General features: G+C 39.0%; 1 protein-coding gene across 2 annotated transcripts in view; it reads right to left on the reverse strand.

Annotated features, from left to right (window-relative positions):
- Nucleotides 1-1,320: 1,320 nt before the first annotated feature.
- Nucleotides 1,321-19,215, reverse strand: part of GRB7 (growth factor receptor bound protein 7) — a 79,606-nt gene continuing 61,711 nt past the window's right edge. For both annotated transcript variants that reach the window (XM_072414836.1, XM_072414837.1), the window contains 12 exons: nt 18,745-18,901; nt 17,581-17,702; nt 16,143-16,220; nt 15,736-15,873; nt 11,991-12,101; nt 11,429-11,527; nt 11,075-11,149; nt 9,347-9,463; nt 8,764-8,824; nt 7,472-7,559; nt 5,001-5,094; nt 1,321-2,286 (listed from right to left, as the gene is read on the reverse strand). In XM_072414836.1, the coding sequence (XP_072270937.1) occupies nt 2,140-2,286; nt 5,001-5,094; nt 7,472-7,559; nt 8,764-8,824; nt 9,347-9,463; nt 11,075-11,149; nt 11,429-11,527; nt 11,991-12,101; nt 15,736-15,873; nt 16,143-16,220; nt 17,581-17,702; nt 18,745-18,901 (1,287 nt within the window). In that variant the 3' untranslated portion in view covers nt 1,321-2,139. The remainder of the gene's footprint in view (nt 2,287-5,000; nt 5,095-7,471; nt 7,560-8,763; nt 8,825-9,346; nt 9,464-11,074; nt 11,150-11,428; nt 11,528-11,990; nt 12,102-15,735; nt 15,874-16,142; nt 16,221-17,580; nt 17,703-18,744; nt 18,902-19,215) is intronic.

Below are 19,215 nucleotides of genomic sequence, written 5' to 3' on the forward strand. Positions count from 1 at the left end.
ATCTGATATATCAGAATACAACTACAAATATTTCTTGCTCAATGAACATAAAATGGCAAAACATATCACCCATGCTTGGTGTTAAGCCGCATAAACACTTGCAATTATAGTCGTTGGAAAGGATCTTTCACGATCTTTTCCAACGACTAATAACTCCAAGATGCATGAACGATGCTTTACATACAGCTCCTTTCTGCTCTATGCAGAGGGGAAGGGGAGCGCGACCGAGCAGCACTCCACTGTGCTCTCCCCCCCTTCACTTGCATTACCATCGTTCGTCATTTATCGCCTGTGGAACCGCCAAGACGACGCACGCTGTACACACTTCAGATTCTCGCCTGATATCGGCCCTGAGCCGATTATCTGGCCAGAACTATTGGAAGTGTGTACAAAGCTTTACACACTCTAATATTTCAATGGGTGGCCCTGATCTGTGATTTCAGCATGTTTTTGTTGTGGTATCATTTTGATAAGCTTATGTAATGTCACAACATTTATTTCTGTGCAGCATTGTATTAATTTTTTGCCTGGATCATTGATATTGATGATGGGAGAGTTGGACTGTTGTGTAAAATCTTCTCAAGCACATCCCAATGATTCTTAAGGGGTTTAGGGTGGTGACCAATCTATAGGTAAAAACTATGTCCTATGTTCCCTGCCCAATTTTTCACACAATTTGAACCCAAAAAGAATCCTGGCATTGTCATCTTGGAATATGTCTTTGTTATCAGGGAAGAAAAAATCTATTAATGAAAGAATATATTCAGTATATTCAGGCAGTCAGCTGACCTCATGTTTGGCCACATAAAGTGGTTGATGAACCTAGACCTGACAAAAATGACAAAATCAAACAACCCCATTCTATTTGCTTAGTGGAATCCAGCAGTGTTTGCCTACACAATATATATCCCTTAGCAGGTATACCACTGCTTCACCAATATTGCCACCATTGAGCCATACGTCAAAGCCAGGGTTCAAGCCTAAATATTAAGACCATCCAATATGGTCTTAATATTTAGTTCCCAACAAAGCTCTTTCTCACATCACTGCCCTCTTGAAGGCATCACTGGGGGAAGAACCAGCTGGCTTTAAACACAAGTCAAGATCAAGGCAATGGGTACAATATTGGTTCAGCAGGAAGATCCAAGCAGGTCCACTTAAATTTAATGTGATTGCCCAGTGTTAGACAATCTGACCCACTAGTGGAATTAAAATCTGCCACCAGTTTCTCATAATGGCCTATTAAAGTATACTTTCAAGACCAATGTCATGACCTCAGGTTCCCATTCTAGCCTGTAGATGCCTTACAGAAAAAGCGGATACGTTACAAAGTTTTATTATATTACAGAGGACATATGGAACAAACTAGGAACGCTGTGTATAGCACCTATATGTATAACAGTTACTTGTCAGTACTATACCAAAGATAAATATCTTAATCTACCAGTGCAAACTCATTTTATCTATTAGCTTGTTGATACCAGGTAATGAATCTGGTCCAAACAGTGCTCATATACCTATATAGTGAACATTTGTCTCTTTTATTAATGTGACACCTTTGGGTACATATAAATATTTTTTTTTTCTCTCTTCATTAAGTAGATTGAGGTTAGAGCAGTCTGTACAAAAATAGGAGCAAATAGAAGGCAAAAATATATGGTTAGGATTTTTTTGCATAAAATATGTGACAGTGAACTGGCCTTGTAGATATTTACAGTACAGTGTGCTCAACAAACAGATGTACAATTTGACATTTCTTGCCAGGACAGCTCGGATGCCCTTCTCTTGCCATCTTTCAGCGGGCATTAGGGGATTATGGAAAGCTCCACCTCCACTGGAATTTAGCCACCAAATGTCATCTGGCTGTCACAAGACAGTCTGTACCATTAGAAGGAAAAGAAAAAAGGCATAGCTTATTGTTTGAGTGCTTCCCGATAGAACTGTTTCCACTAAAATAGGCTTACAGTAACAGTTTTGCAGTGTTTTTGTTTCCAGTACCAGCACTGGACTCTTGCTGGCTTTCATCCAATAGCCTGATATAGTGGAACATCATTCATGTCGGTGGAACATCCATCTAAAGTCAATCTGTTTCCTTCAAGAGTCTTGCTCTAGCTTCACAGCATGGCACTCTGGACTCAATTACAGTGCTACACAAGTGCAATAGTGCTTGAGAATACAAGGGAGAATACCCCGGTTGATCTGGTGAAACTCGACCAATTGGATAAGGTCCACAAATTTGGTTTGTCCGTCATCCATAGAGAAGTAGGGTTTTCCATCTTCCTCACACTAGAGTGGAAAATAAACAGAATATAATGAGAACTCTTATAATAAAAGTTTAAAGCTTCTTACTTTTCTTTAAATTAAACTTCATGTAGCTTTCCAAAATCCACTATGAGTTAGCGGCGCCCTAAATGGCTGCAAGTACCTTGGGTAGTTTTCAAATTTATCCTTGTAGTCCTAGGCAGGGGTGTAGTGAGGTGAGCACACTTGGGAAAGCTGGGCCCTCACTTTTTTTGGGAATGAGCACTGGTGTCCACTCCTATTTTGCAAAGGATTTTTTGGTGGTCTGCGGTTCTGGCAGCTCCAACCCCATAGGGTCAGGAAAAGGACCCTGCCTGGGGAGGGCGCACCAGCCAGAGCTGCGGACCATGTCCCCCATATGGAATTGCAGGCTCAGGACAGTGGACGGGTTCTGGTAACATGACGTTACTGTGGGGGAAATTTATTCCCCTTTGAGTGACACATAGGCAGGGGTGTAGTGGGGCAGGCACTTACGACTTTACGACTGCACCCCTGGTCTTAGGCCCAGTCAGTACACGAGGGCTTAGTTTCTTTCTTGTTATTATTAAACTCTCATCTTCATACTAAGCTGCTACAATAACAGTGGACAGTCTGTCATTAACCGGTAAAGTTAAGGGTGATACTTTGTGCTCTGTGTAACATAACCTATTCCGAGACAGAGGTGAAACCCAAAGTGGCTCCCTAGTGATCAGTTCGAAGACACAGGTACTTGCAGACACCACAAAGTACATGTGAGAATTGTAAAGCCAGTTTTGGGGGTGATTTCTTTGCATCTTTCCCAATTTCACCTGGAAAAGAGAATATTGGGCTTGGATAAGTTTGTATTTAAATGTTGTGCTGCAAAATTGCAGTTTTTTATTTGGGATCCAGACCTGGAGTGTCCCAGAAGGAATGGGTGGGCCAGGCACTCTTTCCTTTTTTCCAGACCAGAATATTAGGACGTCACTGGAGCACCTAGCTATGAATAAAAGTGCAGCTGTCTCCGAAACAGGGGAAGCCTCTGTGTTGGTAGAGCCTAGGAGGACTTCCAAAGCTTAGGTCTGTGGAACCAATACCCCCAAGGTGTCTCAGTCCAAGAGTAATCCTGGAGGCAGCTCCCTGGGTATGTAGGACAAACTGCAAGCACCAAAAACCCTGACTACTTGTGAGTACCAGATGTCTGCTTAGCGTAGCAGCTTGTGGTGGTGGAACTCTTTATAGTTAGGGTTGCAGCCAAATCGACTAACACATTAGAGTATTCATTAACTATAATTAATTATAAATTTCACCTAATTTCTTCAATAGAAAAAATAGAGTAATAAAAATGCTGGCCATTACAAAAGTGCTGTGTTCCACAATAAGTTAAATTACCAGGTTTTGTTTTAATCTTAAACATCACAGGCGTTCAATCCTAAAAGTCTAAATACACCCAGTTAATCACACTTTGATGTGCTGGAAAGCTGACTAAAATGTTCTAGGTCTAGAATGCTGATTCATCATAACATGATTCAGATGTTGCTCAAGGCACGTCCAGAAATATCAGCAAGGGTGTAACTTGGGATTGGGCACGTCTCAGGAGCCAGGTAGTCATTGGGGATGATTTACTAAAGCAGTAGGTAATGTTAACTTAAGCTGACTGATTTACTTTACCAGTTTGCTTTCCGATTTTTGAATACTCAGTCATGTGTTAGTGAATTAAAAAAAAAAAACTTTGTCAAGAAAGTTGCTAAAAAGTATAAATTACAGGCACCTAGACGTGCGTCTACCTTTATGCAGCAGCTCTTCCCCTGTTTGAACAATTGGCAGTTCTAATCAAGCAAAGCTCTATAATCTTTGGCTGCAACATGTTGCCTAACACACATTTTTTCTGTATGTGTTATGCACACTTACGAAATAAGTATTATTCACCTACAAATCCTTAACTACATAAAACTTCTCAACCAAAAAAAATATTAAACAGATAAACAAAACTTACTGATAAATTCAAAATTGCAGTAATTACAACAAAATCAGATTACTTGAAAGACTTTGCCATATTTTCTTTTCCATTTTTAGTGTAATCTCAATAAACTATATTAAAGCTGTGATTTTATTTCCCAGTTTCAATCAAGATAAAGTAGTCATTTGAAATTGTGGGTTGCAGATCACTTGGTTTCTGGCAATGACTTAAGCAATGCAGAGATTGAATTGAAAGCGCTACATGTATGGCTAGCTAGCTTAGGTATAATTTATACTTATTGATATTATCACAGCAATACTAGGATTATATTGTAACACAAGGTATGCTTTGGTTGCAATTTCCAATCTAAAATCAATTCAGTAATTATGCAGTTTTGATTGAGTGTGCATTAAAATTAAAAAGTTTGCAGGCTGCTACTGCTGAATATTGCAAGCTTCCTAGTTGTTATACTGATCTGATTGCATTAGCTGCTTCCTCCTTTTATGTTAATGACTCAAAGCCAGAGACAGCCAGGTAGCTATCACTTTCAGAAGGATGTCAGTAATCTCAGCCTTTTACTGCGTTTTCCTTAGTAAGAGTTTCCATTAAACTTGCTGAAACCATTTCAAACTTCTTATCTAGCAGAAAGAACTAACTCCATGGTTATATCATAAATTCTTATCAGAGTTGGTTTTAATTCAGCATACGGCTATTTCAGTGCTGTAATCGCTGTGCACAATTGCACTATGTTCTCCAATTGCACTGGAGGTCAACCACATACCGGTAGGATGAGGTAGTGCTTTATCTTCTGTAAGTGACACAATGACAGAACAAATCCTTTGGGATTTCTTGTGCTTTCTCGCACCAGGAAAACTCTGTGGGAGGCAAAGAGAGAGTATCTGTCAGTATGTATGAGAGTATCTGTCAGAAGAAAAGATATGTCCTCTTTCATGCTATTACCAGTGACTAGAATAATTGAAACAATTTGCTATCTCTTTGTCCACTTTTCTATTGCCAGATCTCAGTTAACCTAAATACTGTGTAATAATAATAACCTGAGGGTAAAGGTACCTTCAGAGTGCTGTAATTTGTCTTTCAGCAGAGGTAGTATGTGTTATGACAATTATTGGATGTCAATATGTAAGACCTAAATCATGTCAAGAATAATTAGTAACGTTTGTTAACGGATCTAAAGGGTTTTCTCCTTTATCTTATGTTAAGCCAATCATCTCTTGGACCCCTTGATAGTTAAAAGGTATACTGGTTTCCCAGTCTCCATGTCAGCTTTTCTTTTTGTTGCACAGACTGATATTAAGTTTGATTTTGATTATGGCCATTGGGGGTTTTTAACTTCTTTCTTTCTAGGGCATTTTTCTTTTTCATCTGATAGGGAGCAAAATATCCAAGAACTTGATGTTTTCAAAAGGAGACTAGCGTGGCAGACTACATGTTTCACTTATGACTCGTATAGTTTATAATACTCTTTATCAAACCAATCCCCACCAACACGTACTGTTAGCAGACGCACAGACGCTTGTTTTGGTAAGGCCATCTGGCCCATTCCATGGTTTACAAGAATCTCTAAGCTGAATGAACACACTGCTGTTCAAGTACAGGTTCTAGTAATCTGTGATGGACCATTTGACAGCCTTTGAATCCCGCCAGCTCAGGACGGCTTGCTGGATTGCTGTAAATCTACCAGTTACCTTAAAACAAACTTCTGACCTCATGCCTAAATTGAGGAAAATTAGGAAGCCATTTGCACACTGGTGTTACTTAAATTCGGTTCCACTTCAATGCTCAATTTACCACTTAATGGTAACATTTTCCATTAACTGTGACCCTATATCTTACATTCTCATATTACAAAAATATGGTCTCCCCAAATCTGTGGTTAACTGACACCGAAGCATCAATCTCCTACAGTTTCCACTGGGTCCTCCTAATGACTTTCATGTCATCACTGACTTTAGAACCGAACGATTTTAGAACCAAGTCCCTCTTTCCTTCTCAGTTGTCCATCTTTTTGGTCTGATGTATACACCTCTAGCACTATATTATTATCAGGCATGTTATTTTGCAGTAAACCTTTTATGTGACCTTTATATTGTTGCATGTGTCATTCTGAAAAGCTAGTATAAAGGAAAAGTCGAGGTGAGAAGAATTTGTGGGTTTCAGCAATTATTTTTTTTGTATTAATTTAGTGATCCGGGTAACTGGGGCATGGCGTGGGTGTTTCCTTTGCCTACATACTTTGTACTTAAAAGTGCACTTCTTTCTCATCTCAAAAAGTAGGAAGGTATGGCCAGAAACCAGCAAGAATATATACTTTCTTGGAAAGTTTGTTATACCTTGTAGTGACTGAAACTATGTGATATGATATATAGGTGCACCCTTTGCCAAGCAAATCAGCCAAGTGGTTTGTACTTTTGGTTTGATGTTGTGGCACCAGAGTCTGAACCCAATATTGCATAGGTATGTATCGTATTTGTAGAGTCTACCTGTGTTTGTATGGTTTACTACACGACAACCACAGTTAATAAAGAGGGACCAGGTCAAGGTCCAATTTATAAAGGTTTTAAGACACCACTCACAAGAAGTGTAAGTATATATCTTACCAAGGGGGAAATATGTAGTGGTGGAAGTGGTGAGGGTTTTAGAAGACAGAAGACGGGTAGAAAGTTTGAAAAAAATGGGTTTTAAGCAGAAAGTAAGAGCAAGCCGAAAAGGACCATTCCAGAGAGTTGGGGCAGCCCTAGAAAAAGCTTGGTCTTTAACGGGGGTATTACTACTCTGTGTTTATTAACCAGGGTTTCATGGAACTCTTGGGTTCTTCCAGAAGTTGCTAGGGATTCGTTGAGCAAAGAGCATTTTGTGCCTCTCAGGTCAGATACCACTGACTTTTGTCAAAAAAAGGGAAACTTAAAACCTTAAAGTTATTTCAAGGGGTTCCCTATGTTAAAATGGTCGAGAAACACTGCCCTAGCGTGTGTACTGCAATAGTAATTTTTGTTTCCCTCTTAAGTCTGGATATACTGGTATTTGGTAACAGATGTTCACAATATATACACAGGCTATAATAATAATAATAATAATAATAATAATAAAGATTTAAAAAACATTAGCAAATTACGTGGTTCTGTGTTTATAGTAAACACAGTAACTCTGTTTTGATGATGGGCGTTATAGTGAGCGATTAGAAGAAAGATTTGCAGTTAGCGATGACAAGATGGCAAAGCTTTCTGGTCTTACCCGTCTGCCATTCCTTGCTGCATCATGAGGCGCTGAGTCTCATCTCTTGATAGACGCCCATGGTACCACGCCTGAGTCTTGTGTATGACTGTTAAGAAATACGATAGGTAAACTACATACATATATATGTACTAACAAAGCGTAAAATATTAGGTTAGGGAGTTTACACCCACCCTTCTTCATAACCAAGTTGATTGTTATGCCAGCCTTGAATTAGTATATTCCATTAGAGTAGATACACTTTCATCAGTGAACCTGGGTCATCCAGCAAACCTGGATTGGATCTGGTCCAGGATTGAAAACAACTGCTAACAAATGGCAAATTTCTTTTAGGAAATCCATTCAAGGTTTGCTAGATCACCAAGGTTCACTGATGAGAATGTATCTTTTCCAGCCTTGGAGAGCTTTAATAAATCAGGCCCAAAGAAAGGGAGAGGGAAGTGACAAATATCAAAATGTTTAATTTAACAAAACAGAGTAAAATTTTGCATGTACTGCTAATACATCATAGGAACTAAAACATGTTTTGAATATATAGACATATTTAGTAGGTAACTGCTGTTAGGTGATTCCCCACCTGTTTGAATTCATTACATTGACCATATCATTATTACTAATAATATTATTAATAATACAGTATTTATATAGCGCCAACATTTTACGCAGCGCTGTACATCAAATAGGGGTTGCAAATGACAGACAGTGATACAGGAGGAGAGGACCCTGCTCCAAAAAGCTTACAATCTAGGAGGTGGGGGAGTAACACACAATAGGAGGGGATGTATGGAGTGGTGGAAGTAGTGAGGGTTTTAGAAAACAGAAGAAGATAGGTAGGCAAATTTGAAAAGATGGGCTTTGAGTGCTCTTTAAAATGAGCAGAAAGTAGGAGCAAGCCAAACAGGAAGAGGAAGACCATTCCAGAGAGTCGGGGCAGCTCTAGAAAAGTCTTGGAGCCGTGCATGTGAAGAGGTTATGAGTGAGGAAGTCAGTACTAGGTTATTGGAGGAATGAAGAGAGCGGCTGGAGGAGTATTTTTCTATCGGGTCAGAAAGGTAAGTGGGACAAGAACTGTGGAGGGATTTGAAGGCAAAGCACAGGAGCTTTTATTTAATTCTAATGTGAAATAAAGCCAAAAAAACTACAAAGAGAAGCAGCAGAAGAGGAGTGATGGGAAGGATGGATAAGTCTGGCTGCAGCATTCATAACAGATTTGATTTGGGCATATAATAAATATTGGCAGTTATGAGACCTGGAAGTATCTACATCTAACACACCAGCTCATTTTATCTTACCTGAACTGCTCGGGGTAGTTTGGCATGGGTTTGGCAAGCTATAACGGTGAGTTGTTTTTTTCTGCAAGACAATGGACACCACATTACATACTGATCTTGTGTAAACCCATAATGATACTGTATATAATGTATCTATAAACTGAATTTGCCAGTAAATGTGGTCACTCTTCCTGTAAATTTTTACAACGATTTGTGTTGCTGCAGTGATTTTTCTTTATTTTTATTTGATGATCCTCTAATAAAATGCTTCCTATTCTAGGGTGACACTCCCACTAAATGTATCTCCGAAGGATCGCAATTTATCTCCGCTCCCTTGTTTTTTTTGTAGACTACAACAAAGAACAAAGGTAAGCAAATTAGAGAAATTCATTATTAGGCTTTACGTACAGATGAAACTAATTATATAGTTTGCTGTCTTTTATTCAGGCTTGTTGGTCTTCCTTTATGGCTCGTTCGGTGAATATTTAGTAAATCTCACATTCACTGCTTTAAAAAATAACCTTAGAGGATATACAGGGCCCAAAATGTAGTGGTTAGGATACAACCAGTTATTATTAGGTTCCCGGTGTCATTCAGTACTCACCCTCCAGGACTGGGCCTCCTCCAAGGCCACTGACAATGCCTCCAAAGGATTCTCAATGACTCGGCCTGTACATCCGGAAAAATCCATAGGCACCAAAGTGCTATCTGAGACACTATGCTGTGAGAAACAAAACCATGAGTTACATTAAAAGGAAATGTCTAGTTTTTTAAAATGTGATTCATTATGTTCAGAACAGGAAACATTATTTTTCTGTAAATTGACCAGGTGTTAACAAAGCTCAATAGCACTTGCTGAAATTTACAAACAGAACTGATTAGTGGTTCTTCCACTCGGAAGAAATGAGTTCTTTCCTTCTTAGGAAATAGTTTCTGTTGTGCTTTCTGTTTAGAAAATACATAATGTTTTTTACATTTGATAGTATGAGTGCAACCCATATTAAAGAATAACTGTGCTCCCAGTGATCTGCAAAACAGGTATCTGACAGGAGGGGGTATGGGAGGATGGGAAAAATTAAGGGGTAATAGTATAAAAGTTTTTCTTTACTTTTATTATTTTATGGCAATAAATCATGTCTCATCATGTATCATGTATTTGGCAAGCAATTTAAAGCTGTTTGAGTCTAAAATAAAATTGACCGAAAAAAATTGTGTTTAACCTTAAGACTTTAGATATTGATATCAGCCATTTGAAGGTGATACAATAATTTATCATCTTGATCTTTTGAACTCTTCATAGCCTGCAGAAAGTCTGTGCACATCAACATAGTTTATGCCTAGCTTGCAATGAATAATGCTTTGAAGGAATTTAATGCTTTGATCTGTGGAAGGTAGTAGTAGATATCATGTGGATAGGAGAGAGCCAAATGTGTTAAAGCTCATCTCTTCTACTGTTTATGACCTAATTTATTAAAGCTCTCCAAGCCTGGAGAGGATATACTTTCAGCAGTAAACCAGGGCGATCCAGCAAATCTGGAATGGATTTCTTAAAAGTTGTTTGTAAATGTTTTCAATCTAGGACCAGCTCCATTCCAGGTTTGCAGGATTACTCAGGTTCACTGCTGAAAGTGTATATACTCTCCAGCCTTGGAGAGGTTTTATAAATCAGGCCCAATGTGCCATAGGCACTTTAATTTGTAGCAGCCAAACACATTTCACTATCAGCAGGGCAGGAACAGAGGGGACTCTTTAGGTTCAGGTGGCAGCAGTCCCAATATATCTATTTACAAATGCACCTTCTATCCTTGGCCAAAGCACTTTGTTTTATGTGAATGCTCAGAAACTGGTAAAGAAGAAAAAAGGGGAGAATTAAGTGAATGAGAGCTGTGGATCTCTATCGTCAATACCAGGACTACAGTTATAGAATTTTTTTACATTTGTGATTTTTTAAATATTGCGGGGTATGGCACTCACATATGCTTACAAAGAATATATGCATGACATTCAAAGCTGCATAGGGAGTATTTTCCAGCCAAAAACCCCCGTACTTATTGGTGTACATATTACACAAAACCTACATTATATGTTATCTGCTGGCATATTTGTGGCACTTGCTGCAATAGATTGTGATTCTAATTATTTCTAGTAAAAAAATTTGAATGAAAGATTTTTTGCCACATGGATAATTCATTTAAAATAATAATTCACATAAACTGGGGGAATTAACCCATAGAGGTCCTTGGTACAATACAGAATGGGGTATCGGACAAATCATATAGTTAGTGTACATCCAGGCATTAACAAGTCAGTTATTCAGAGAAAATAACGTTACCTGTTTTTTGAGATCTGTCCAGGGTTGAGGGCCACGTCTTGAAATCTGGTAATTTTTGTAGAGCTGAGCCCCATACTAAAAAAAAAAGAAAAAGAAGAAGAAAACATACAATATATCAATAAATGGCTATTATGCATAATATGCATGGATCTGTGGGCACCAATAAGTAGGAATTTGTCTTTTTACTGATTTTCAACTCTTCGATGTCAGTTACAATTATAGATGTATATTGTGCCAAGCAAGGTTCACTTTAAATATCTTTTAAATCCTATAGGCCTGAAACTTTTCCTTGGCTGGAATAACTAATCATTTAGAGAAAGAAGCACAGTTTAAACTTTGCCCTTTTAAACTTACCTTAAACAGTCGAATGGCAGTAAGCCAACAGGTCCGGGAGTGCTCATCCTCGCTACATAAAATCTTCAGCCCTTTAGTGCCACTCCGCATCTTGTATGGCTGGAAAAAAGGGCTGTCACATTTATTAGTCATAAAACCAGAAATTTTCATGGAGACATAGTTACAAAAGTTTTTATAAGGGTTTTACATTATATACAATGATGTAGTAAGACGAAAGGGCCAAAAGTAATGTTTATACCACAGGCTGTGTAATGCAATTCAATCTTAAGGGCCACCCAAGCATTCTGCTGCACCAAAGAGCCACACACTACAGTGCCTCAATAGACTGAAGGTTTGATTCTTTTCAAAGATTGTATAGGTGGGCGGATGGAAACTAGAAGACTTGGCTTATGTGAAAAGGATACAACTAGTCAGGGTCAAAGCCAGAAGTTGTCAGAAGCCAGTCATTTTACTGCAAAACCATGTATACTATACGTATATGAGAAAGCAAAGAGGTAAAGAATAATAAAAAAAAACAAAGATACCCTACAAAGGTTTTGCTAATGCTTTACATTACACTTACCTTCAAACAAAAGCCAAACTCAGTGGGGGCGCTGTAGAGTTTTTTGCCTTGTGTCAAGCAGTAGGCATTGGATTCATTCACATCGGCAAAATACTGTAGGTGCCGGGGATCCTGAAAATTATTAATATGTTGTCAACTGGCAGTTAAATTATATCTACTATTTGTAAAAAACGTGTCACCTAACATAACTCTAATATGGTTAAAACAACAAGCAAACATTTTAAAAAATAAAAATATACTAAGGAAATTTTCCAGGTTCATGTGTTTTAGTGGCAGTATTCGATTCCCATCAGGGAATGTTTGAAGGAATGTCAGATTCCCTGTTTTAAAGTAAAGGTTTAATTTTTTTTTGTTTTTTTCATTTTTGCATTTGTATGATGTTGACTTCTTTTTCAGCACTTTATATAGTCAATAGTCATGTCTCTCAGTGTCCAGTAGACAACAGTATCAATTCTCCTCTATAAACATACCCTTACAATTTATGTCTCTGCCAACCAGTAACACTGCAAGACACATAGGGCCTGATTTATGAAAGTTCTCCAAGACTGGAGAAGATGGAACTTCATAGGAGAACCTTGGCGATCCAGTAAACCTAAAATTATGGCAAACCCCGTAGATGACCATCACAAAGCTAGCTAACCTCAGTGTTTCCATCTGCTGCTCCAAAGTACTTTTTAAACAGCAGAATCTTAGGACAAACTACTTCAGGAACAGCACCCTGGAAGCTGCAGATCAAATCCATGCAGGAAATGCAATTACCAGTATATGGTAGGGTGCCAATCTATTTATTGCCCTATCGTAGGAACAAACAAGTTCACCTTATTTGCAGTCACACTTGTTCCTACACAGTATAATATTATAAGGAAGTCATTGTTAATAATTACAGTAATATAGCTGAGTTCACACAATGGTACAAGTACAACAAATAAGTCACAAAATCAATTGAAAATAATAATTATGAGAAAGTCAATAGTAAAGATGACCCATGGTACCATGTTTTAGTAACCCCCTGCTAGGTTCCACACCCCTTTCTGTCCACATGATGGACAGGACAAAAAGTAAAGTGTAGCAATCTATCTTAAACAAGATATATAAAGTATATATTGTATATAGTTATACTCCAGGTTTGACTAATTTGTGTACTTTGCACTGCACACACTATTACAAATGAAAAATGGTGTTGAAATGATCTTTTATTTTTCATAGTCTACATTGCTTGGCCACTTTTTTACCAAGCAGTCTATATTAAAACTTTCCATTTTTTTATCCCAGACTTGCAGATATGGAGTTTGGATCAATTTTATACTGATTTTCATGTCTTTGCATAATGAAGGCTTTATCCTTGCTTGCACTTTTGCAGTAAATGACATTACTGGATATCACAGAAAAGAGAAAAGGCAAATATGGTCCTATCACACATTTGTAGCCATCACCTCTGACACAGAAGTGTCATCATTTTATTGTTTTATATATTTCACCATTAGGAGCAGTGTGCCATAAACTCTATAATCCTTTTAAAAGTTTGTGAAACTTTACAAGTAACCCCTAACCCCATTTTTTTATTTGTATAGTGTAAAATGTTCGCTGAAATAGCTTTTGTCCTAACAGAAATTCTTAGGTCAGATAAGCATTCCTAGACAACACTAGTTGTACTAGATTGTACAACTAATACTTAATGCTTATTTGCAGGTAAAAGTGTACCTAATGCCAGAACCCTGTCTTTGTTAGGGAGATTTCCTTTCATTTCCTTAATGTATATTGCATTTATTAAAATAATGTACCTGTTCCGACTTACATACAAATTCAACTTAAGAACAAACCTGCAGTTCCTATCTCATATGTAACCTGAGGATTATCTGTACTGTAGTTTTCTATAGCAAATTTTCATAGTGGGCTTTAAAATGGTTTTAGTTTTCTGTGCAGCAGCATACCACTCGATTGTTCAGTTAGGAAGAGCTAGTCAGGGCTACAGTAAGTATATCTAACAAAAAGCTTTTATACTTTATAATAGGGTCATACCAGGTCTAAATCAGGTCTTTTAGCCAGTTGTCACCAGAACAGATGTCCTTGTTGGAAGATTGGTCCCTTATTGATGTTCAAAAATTTCTTCATGGGACAGCGGTAGATTTTTGCCAAGATGATAAAGGATATTTGCCTGGGGCTAATGTGTCTGTACACATCTTTAGCTAAACACTGTTAAAAGTAACCTTTAACTTTAATAACCCTAAAACAACTTCTGGAATCTTTAGCAACCAACCACATGTCTTGTCTGCCTGCATCTCCCCAGTGTTGTTCCAGCCATGGTATTTCTTATAAAAAATATTTCCTGAACGATATGTGCATTCAATATATTCTATGCATGTTAACCACCTTAATATGTGGACATCTAAAAGCCATAAAACTGGTTTTGGGTGCCAACATGTGGTGTATGATGTTAGCAGCCCCGGCAGACTCACAGCTGTTGCTTAAGCGATATTTTTGGGGCAGCATTGTTGGCTCAATGGCTAGCACTCTTGCCTTTGCAGCACTAGGTCCCAGGTTTGAAACTCAGCAAGAACACTATTTAAAAGGAGTTTGTATGTTCTCCCAATGTTTGTGTGGGTTTCCTCCTGGCTTTTCCCTAAAATTGGCCTTAGACCAGGCATGGGCAAACTACGGCCCGAGGGCTTTTTTATTCGGCCCGCTGAACTCTCTCTCCACTTCAGCGGGTCCGCTGAAGTAGAGAGAGAGTTTAACTGGCCAGATAAAACGGGCCGCGGTTCACGGCTCTGGCCGGCGCCCCCCCCGAGCAGGGTTAGGAGAAGGACCCCGCTGGGGGGCCGCACTGCACTGGCCAGAGCCGTGGACCATGTTCCCTGTACAAATGCCCGGGGCGGGGAAGTGGGCGGAACAACCCACCCACTCTCCCATCGCAGGCTTAGGGGGGTATTTATGCCATCATGACGTCATGTTCAGTTGCGTCATGACGGCATAACCCGGCCCACTCTCCCATCGGCCCGGCCCCTCTTCCAAATTTTATATCAGAGTGTGGCCCCTGACTGGAAAAGTTTGCCCACTCTGCCTTAGAGGGTGTAGATGACATCTGACTTTGGTAGAGACAAAGGGTTGTAAGCCCCTTTGAGGGACCGTTAGTGATAAGAGAGGCCCGTAGTCGTAAGAATTAGGTGCAGGGCCACATGACCGGGTGCTAGGCCTAGCCCAGAGCTTGTAAGGGGTTAAGAAAAAGGTAGTGTTGCTAGAGGGGGCTGGGCTAGTATGCAACGTGGGGTAGGAGGGGGGGAGTGGCTGGTAAGCAGGGGGAGGTTTGGTAGTAGGTGGTAGTTATGACAATGGTGTTTATAAGGGATGGGCTAGAAGGTCCGAGCTACCCTGGTCATGACCAAAGCAATGCTATAAAAATACGTAAATAAGTAAATAAATTAAAATGATCTAAGTTTGTTCATGTAGGGAAGGGCATATGATCAGGACCACCATAGAGATTATTTTGACGTTCAAGGAAGTGGTTAGGTAACTGGATATTACTGGAGTCATCAAATTTAAAATACTGATTTTAAAATGTAATTTAACCTCCTATTGTTAGATTGGTAGCAAGATCCCCTTTATCTAGTCCTTAACACTAACTTAACCTTAGAACACCACACTTTATCATTATCTGCATTGTATTTTTTTAAAACAAAGCCCTTTTTCATAAGATAATAGGGATTCACATAGAATTCAGTGTATTCCTTTTACACGATATACATACCTTTGAGGTCCCTTTGGTGGAGTAATAGAGCCCAGACCTGCGCAGGAAAAAGAAGAAACGCTTCCAGACTTTGCGCCCACTCTCCTTCATATGTAAATAGCCTTGGATCTCTGGCCAGCTGCCCGAGTTGAGGAAGTTCTGCAAAGGAGAACAATGATCAGATTTCAGCCTTGATACACGTTAATAAGTGATCTTGGATCTGCATACATGCAGCCCAGACTTGTTTCAGATGTCCAGACTCTGTAATTTAAACCCGGCTAGTTGTTGGTTCAACTTTTTCTGACCTGTACAGTGAGTGTACAGAATGTCCCAGCCATAGTCGGGCTGTCAGCAAGAACCAAAGAGACCAGATCTTCTGCCTAGGAACTTTCCTCAACATGGGAGGTCTCATTAATTCCTATACACACCTGTATGAGCTCTGAGTGGGATAGTCCTTTGTGAGCTTCTAAGTTTCCTGCAATCATGTCTTCTGGGAATAATGCATACTGGAAAACAAAAACATCATGTTGTTATGGCATATGTTAAGTGTAAAAAGCAAATATATTTTAAGTATTATATTTGGGTTCAATTTTACATTTCTGTCACTGGAGACATTTTACCTTATTTCTTGTTTTCTCATCAGGACAAGAAGTAGTGGCTGACTAAAGGCCACTTACAACATTACAAACATTTACCGTTTGGTCACACAGTGGCACGTGTTTGTGGTTATTGGGCAGCCAGCTGGCTCCCTTACAGTGGAATTCTCAAAAAATAAAGACACCCTACAGGAGTAAAACCCTTGATCCCCTCGCAAACCAAGTCTAGAAAGTTCCGACACCGTCCCACCTTCCTTCTTTTTTCCGGTGAAGGCTGGACAGTAGAGATGCCCGTTTTCTTCCTTCTTTTTCCAGCTCCTTCCTAAATCACCCGCTCTTCCACAGTGCATGTGTAAGATCAGCACTTCTTTTTCTTTACTTTCAAGAAACGCCTCTCTACGCATGCCCAAGATCTGGAGCAGCACGCAGCCTCCTGGGATAATTGACTTATGTATCCCAGGAGGTAGCAGGTATCCCATTCGGTCTTTACTATGGCAGCAGTAAAAACAGAAAGGGAATGGGTCCTCCCCAAAAATAATAAAAAGAAACTATTTTAAAAACACATTTTTTCATTATATAAAATGTTTAGCTACCCTTTTATATAACCTAAAAAAATAAGCTGATAAGTCTGCTTTAATGCCAGCTGATGTGGACAGAAAGCACTTGCTCAACATTTACTCAATTCTTCCTATTTTTTGGGATAAAGCTATGGTGGAGTAAGTATTTGCGGCTAACACTAGCTTGAATTGAGGGAACATTGTACTTGATCGTATTTGCTCCTCTTTAGGCCAGTAAATATTCAATTGAAAAATTTTGTTGTATCTGATGCACTTCTTGTCCTAGGACGACTACACTGCTGTCCATAGATACAGTACAGTAAATGAGGGTTTACATCCTAGGACAAAAAGTGTGTTATTAGCAGATTTACCATGTGAAAATAAATTAAAATTGTCTGGAAAAAAAGAAGAAAGCAGTAGCGGATTGTAAGGGCTGGCAAACTGCAATATAGTACATTTTTGTAAATGGGATAATTTGTAATGTTTCTCACTGGCAGGAAAATATAATACAATGGTATTTCTGAACTTTGAAAAGATAAAAGTTCCAAAGTTATCACATGATGCAAAAACAAATATTTTTACTGAGTTCAGTAATGCAGAAGAGTATGACCAGAGCATACCTAAATGACAAGAAATGGGGAGTAACATGTAATTATCTAAATATGCCTGGTCACAACCATCTATCTGCCTCTGTGTCCGCGCTTTGTACTCACTGGTGATCCACGGAATAATTCATACTTGGTAAAATTCTTTCGAAAAATAAACTTGCTGTCCCCTCCTGCAGGCCACATTGCCTGAACCTCCACCACAGACTCGTGATCTTCAAGGCAACGTTCTGTAAGACAGTCCAAGAGAACAGAATGTGTCATGAACAGTAATGGCCATGTCTAGCTAAATTTCCACTGAGTTTGCCAAAGATAACTTTTGATAGGCATTGGGCTTTAAAGGAAAGAATAGGAATGTAGAGGGAAAGTCTGGAGGAAGAGCAAATCACACCATATTTTTGGAGGGAAAAACAGGTCTTGCATCAAATAGCATCAGTTAAAATACTATACACACAAACAGCATAAACTATTTCTTTAGCCATTAAATTCCCTCTTGAATTTGTTTTATTGGGTGTAATAAAGATAATATGTATATTTCTGGACACAGGACTAGATGCTTGTCCCTATGCCATGGATTGGATATAGCTCAAATCTCTGCTTTATCCTCGGCCACTCCTTAGAGTCTTCATTGATTTTATTATATAAGTTACATATAACTGTGAATGGGGTAGATTTCAGTTACTTATTTATGTTACTTTTTTATACTGTCTAAAACTAAGAATTCTGGTAACTGCATGTGATTCTGCATGTAATTTTCTAAAGTGTTATTTAAACAAGAACTTCAGTGTTATTGGTTATCATTTGGGAAAGTATTTGTAATATGCAAGTTGCACTGCCAGGAGCCAGGAGAACCTTAGGTCTTCCTGCCAGGATCGCCAGAATGGTCGTTCAGATGATGGACGACAAGCACTGTACACACGCAAGATTCTCGTCGGATATCAGCCCTGAGTCGATTATCGGACAAGAAGCATTGCACGTGTCTACCTAGCCTTAGCTACATGGAAGAGCAGTTCTTTAAATGATCATAATTTGCCGCATGCCAACAGTAACACATTATGAGCTAAGGAAGAATCGGATCTTTTATTGATCAGGGTAATCAATACCAGATGGTTTACTACATGTACAGTGGGAAACCAATAAACACCCTTCCTGTATAATTGTTATCATAGATGTTATGATTGTGGAAAAGATAAAAAATGTAGAAACCAGGTGATCGACCACCTTCTCTGCAGTTAAATGTCTTTTGAATAGGTCTCCATAAATCTTCCTCACCAAGCCCCAGATGAGGATGTAGCTCCACTAGAGACCAGCTCTCATCGCTCAGGCAGTGTGCCTTCTCCACCAGCATGTCACACAGATGTCGAGCTGTTGCTCCAGCTGTCACTTCTAATGACCGACACGTTCCATCTTCGCTGTACACCTTCACCATCTGCTCATAAAGGAACGCACATTTTTTCAGCTTGAGTATTAACCAGCATATCAACAGCACAATTGGCTCAATTGCACTCAAGCCTTTGCTGTGCTAGGTCACAGGTTCAAATCTCATTTAAGACTTCATCTGCACATCCATTTTCTCCCACATCCCAAAAAACATGCAGTTAGGTTAATTGGCTTTCCCCTTTAAAAATTGTCCTGGTAATGACATATGACTATGAAATTAGATCGTGAGATTGAGGGACAGTTACTGATATTACAATGGACTTTGTTAAGTGCAGCATAATATGTTGGCATTATATAAATACT

The sequence above is a fragment of the Pyxicephalus adspersus genome, chromosome 6, assembly GCF_032062135.1.
Source record: "Pyxicephalus adspersus chromosome 6, UCB_Pads_2.0, whole genome shotgun sequence".
Taxonomy (NCBI): domain Eukaryota; kingdom Metazoa; phylum Chordata; class Amphibia; order Anura; family Pyxicephalidae; genus Pyxicephalus; species Pyxicephalus adspersus.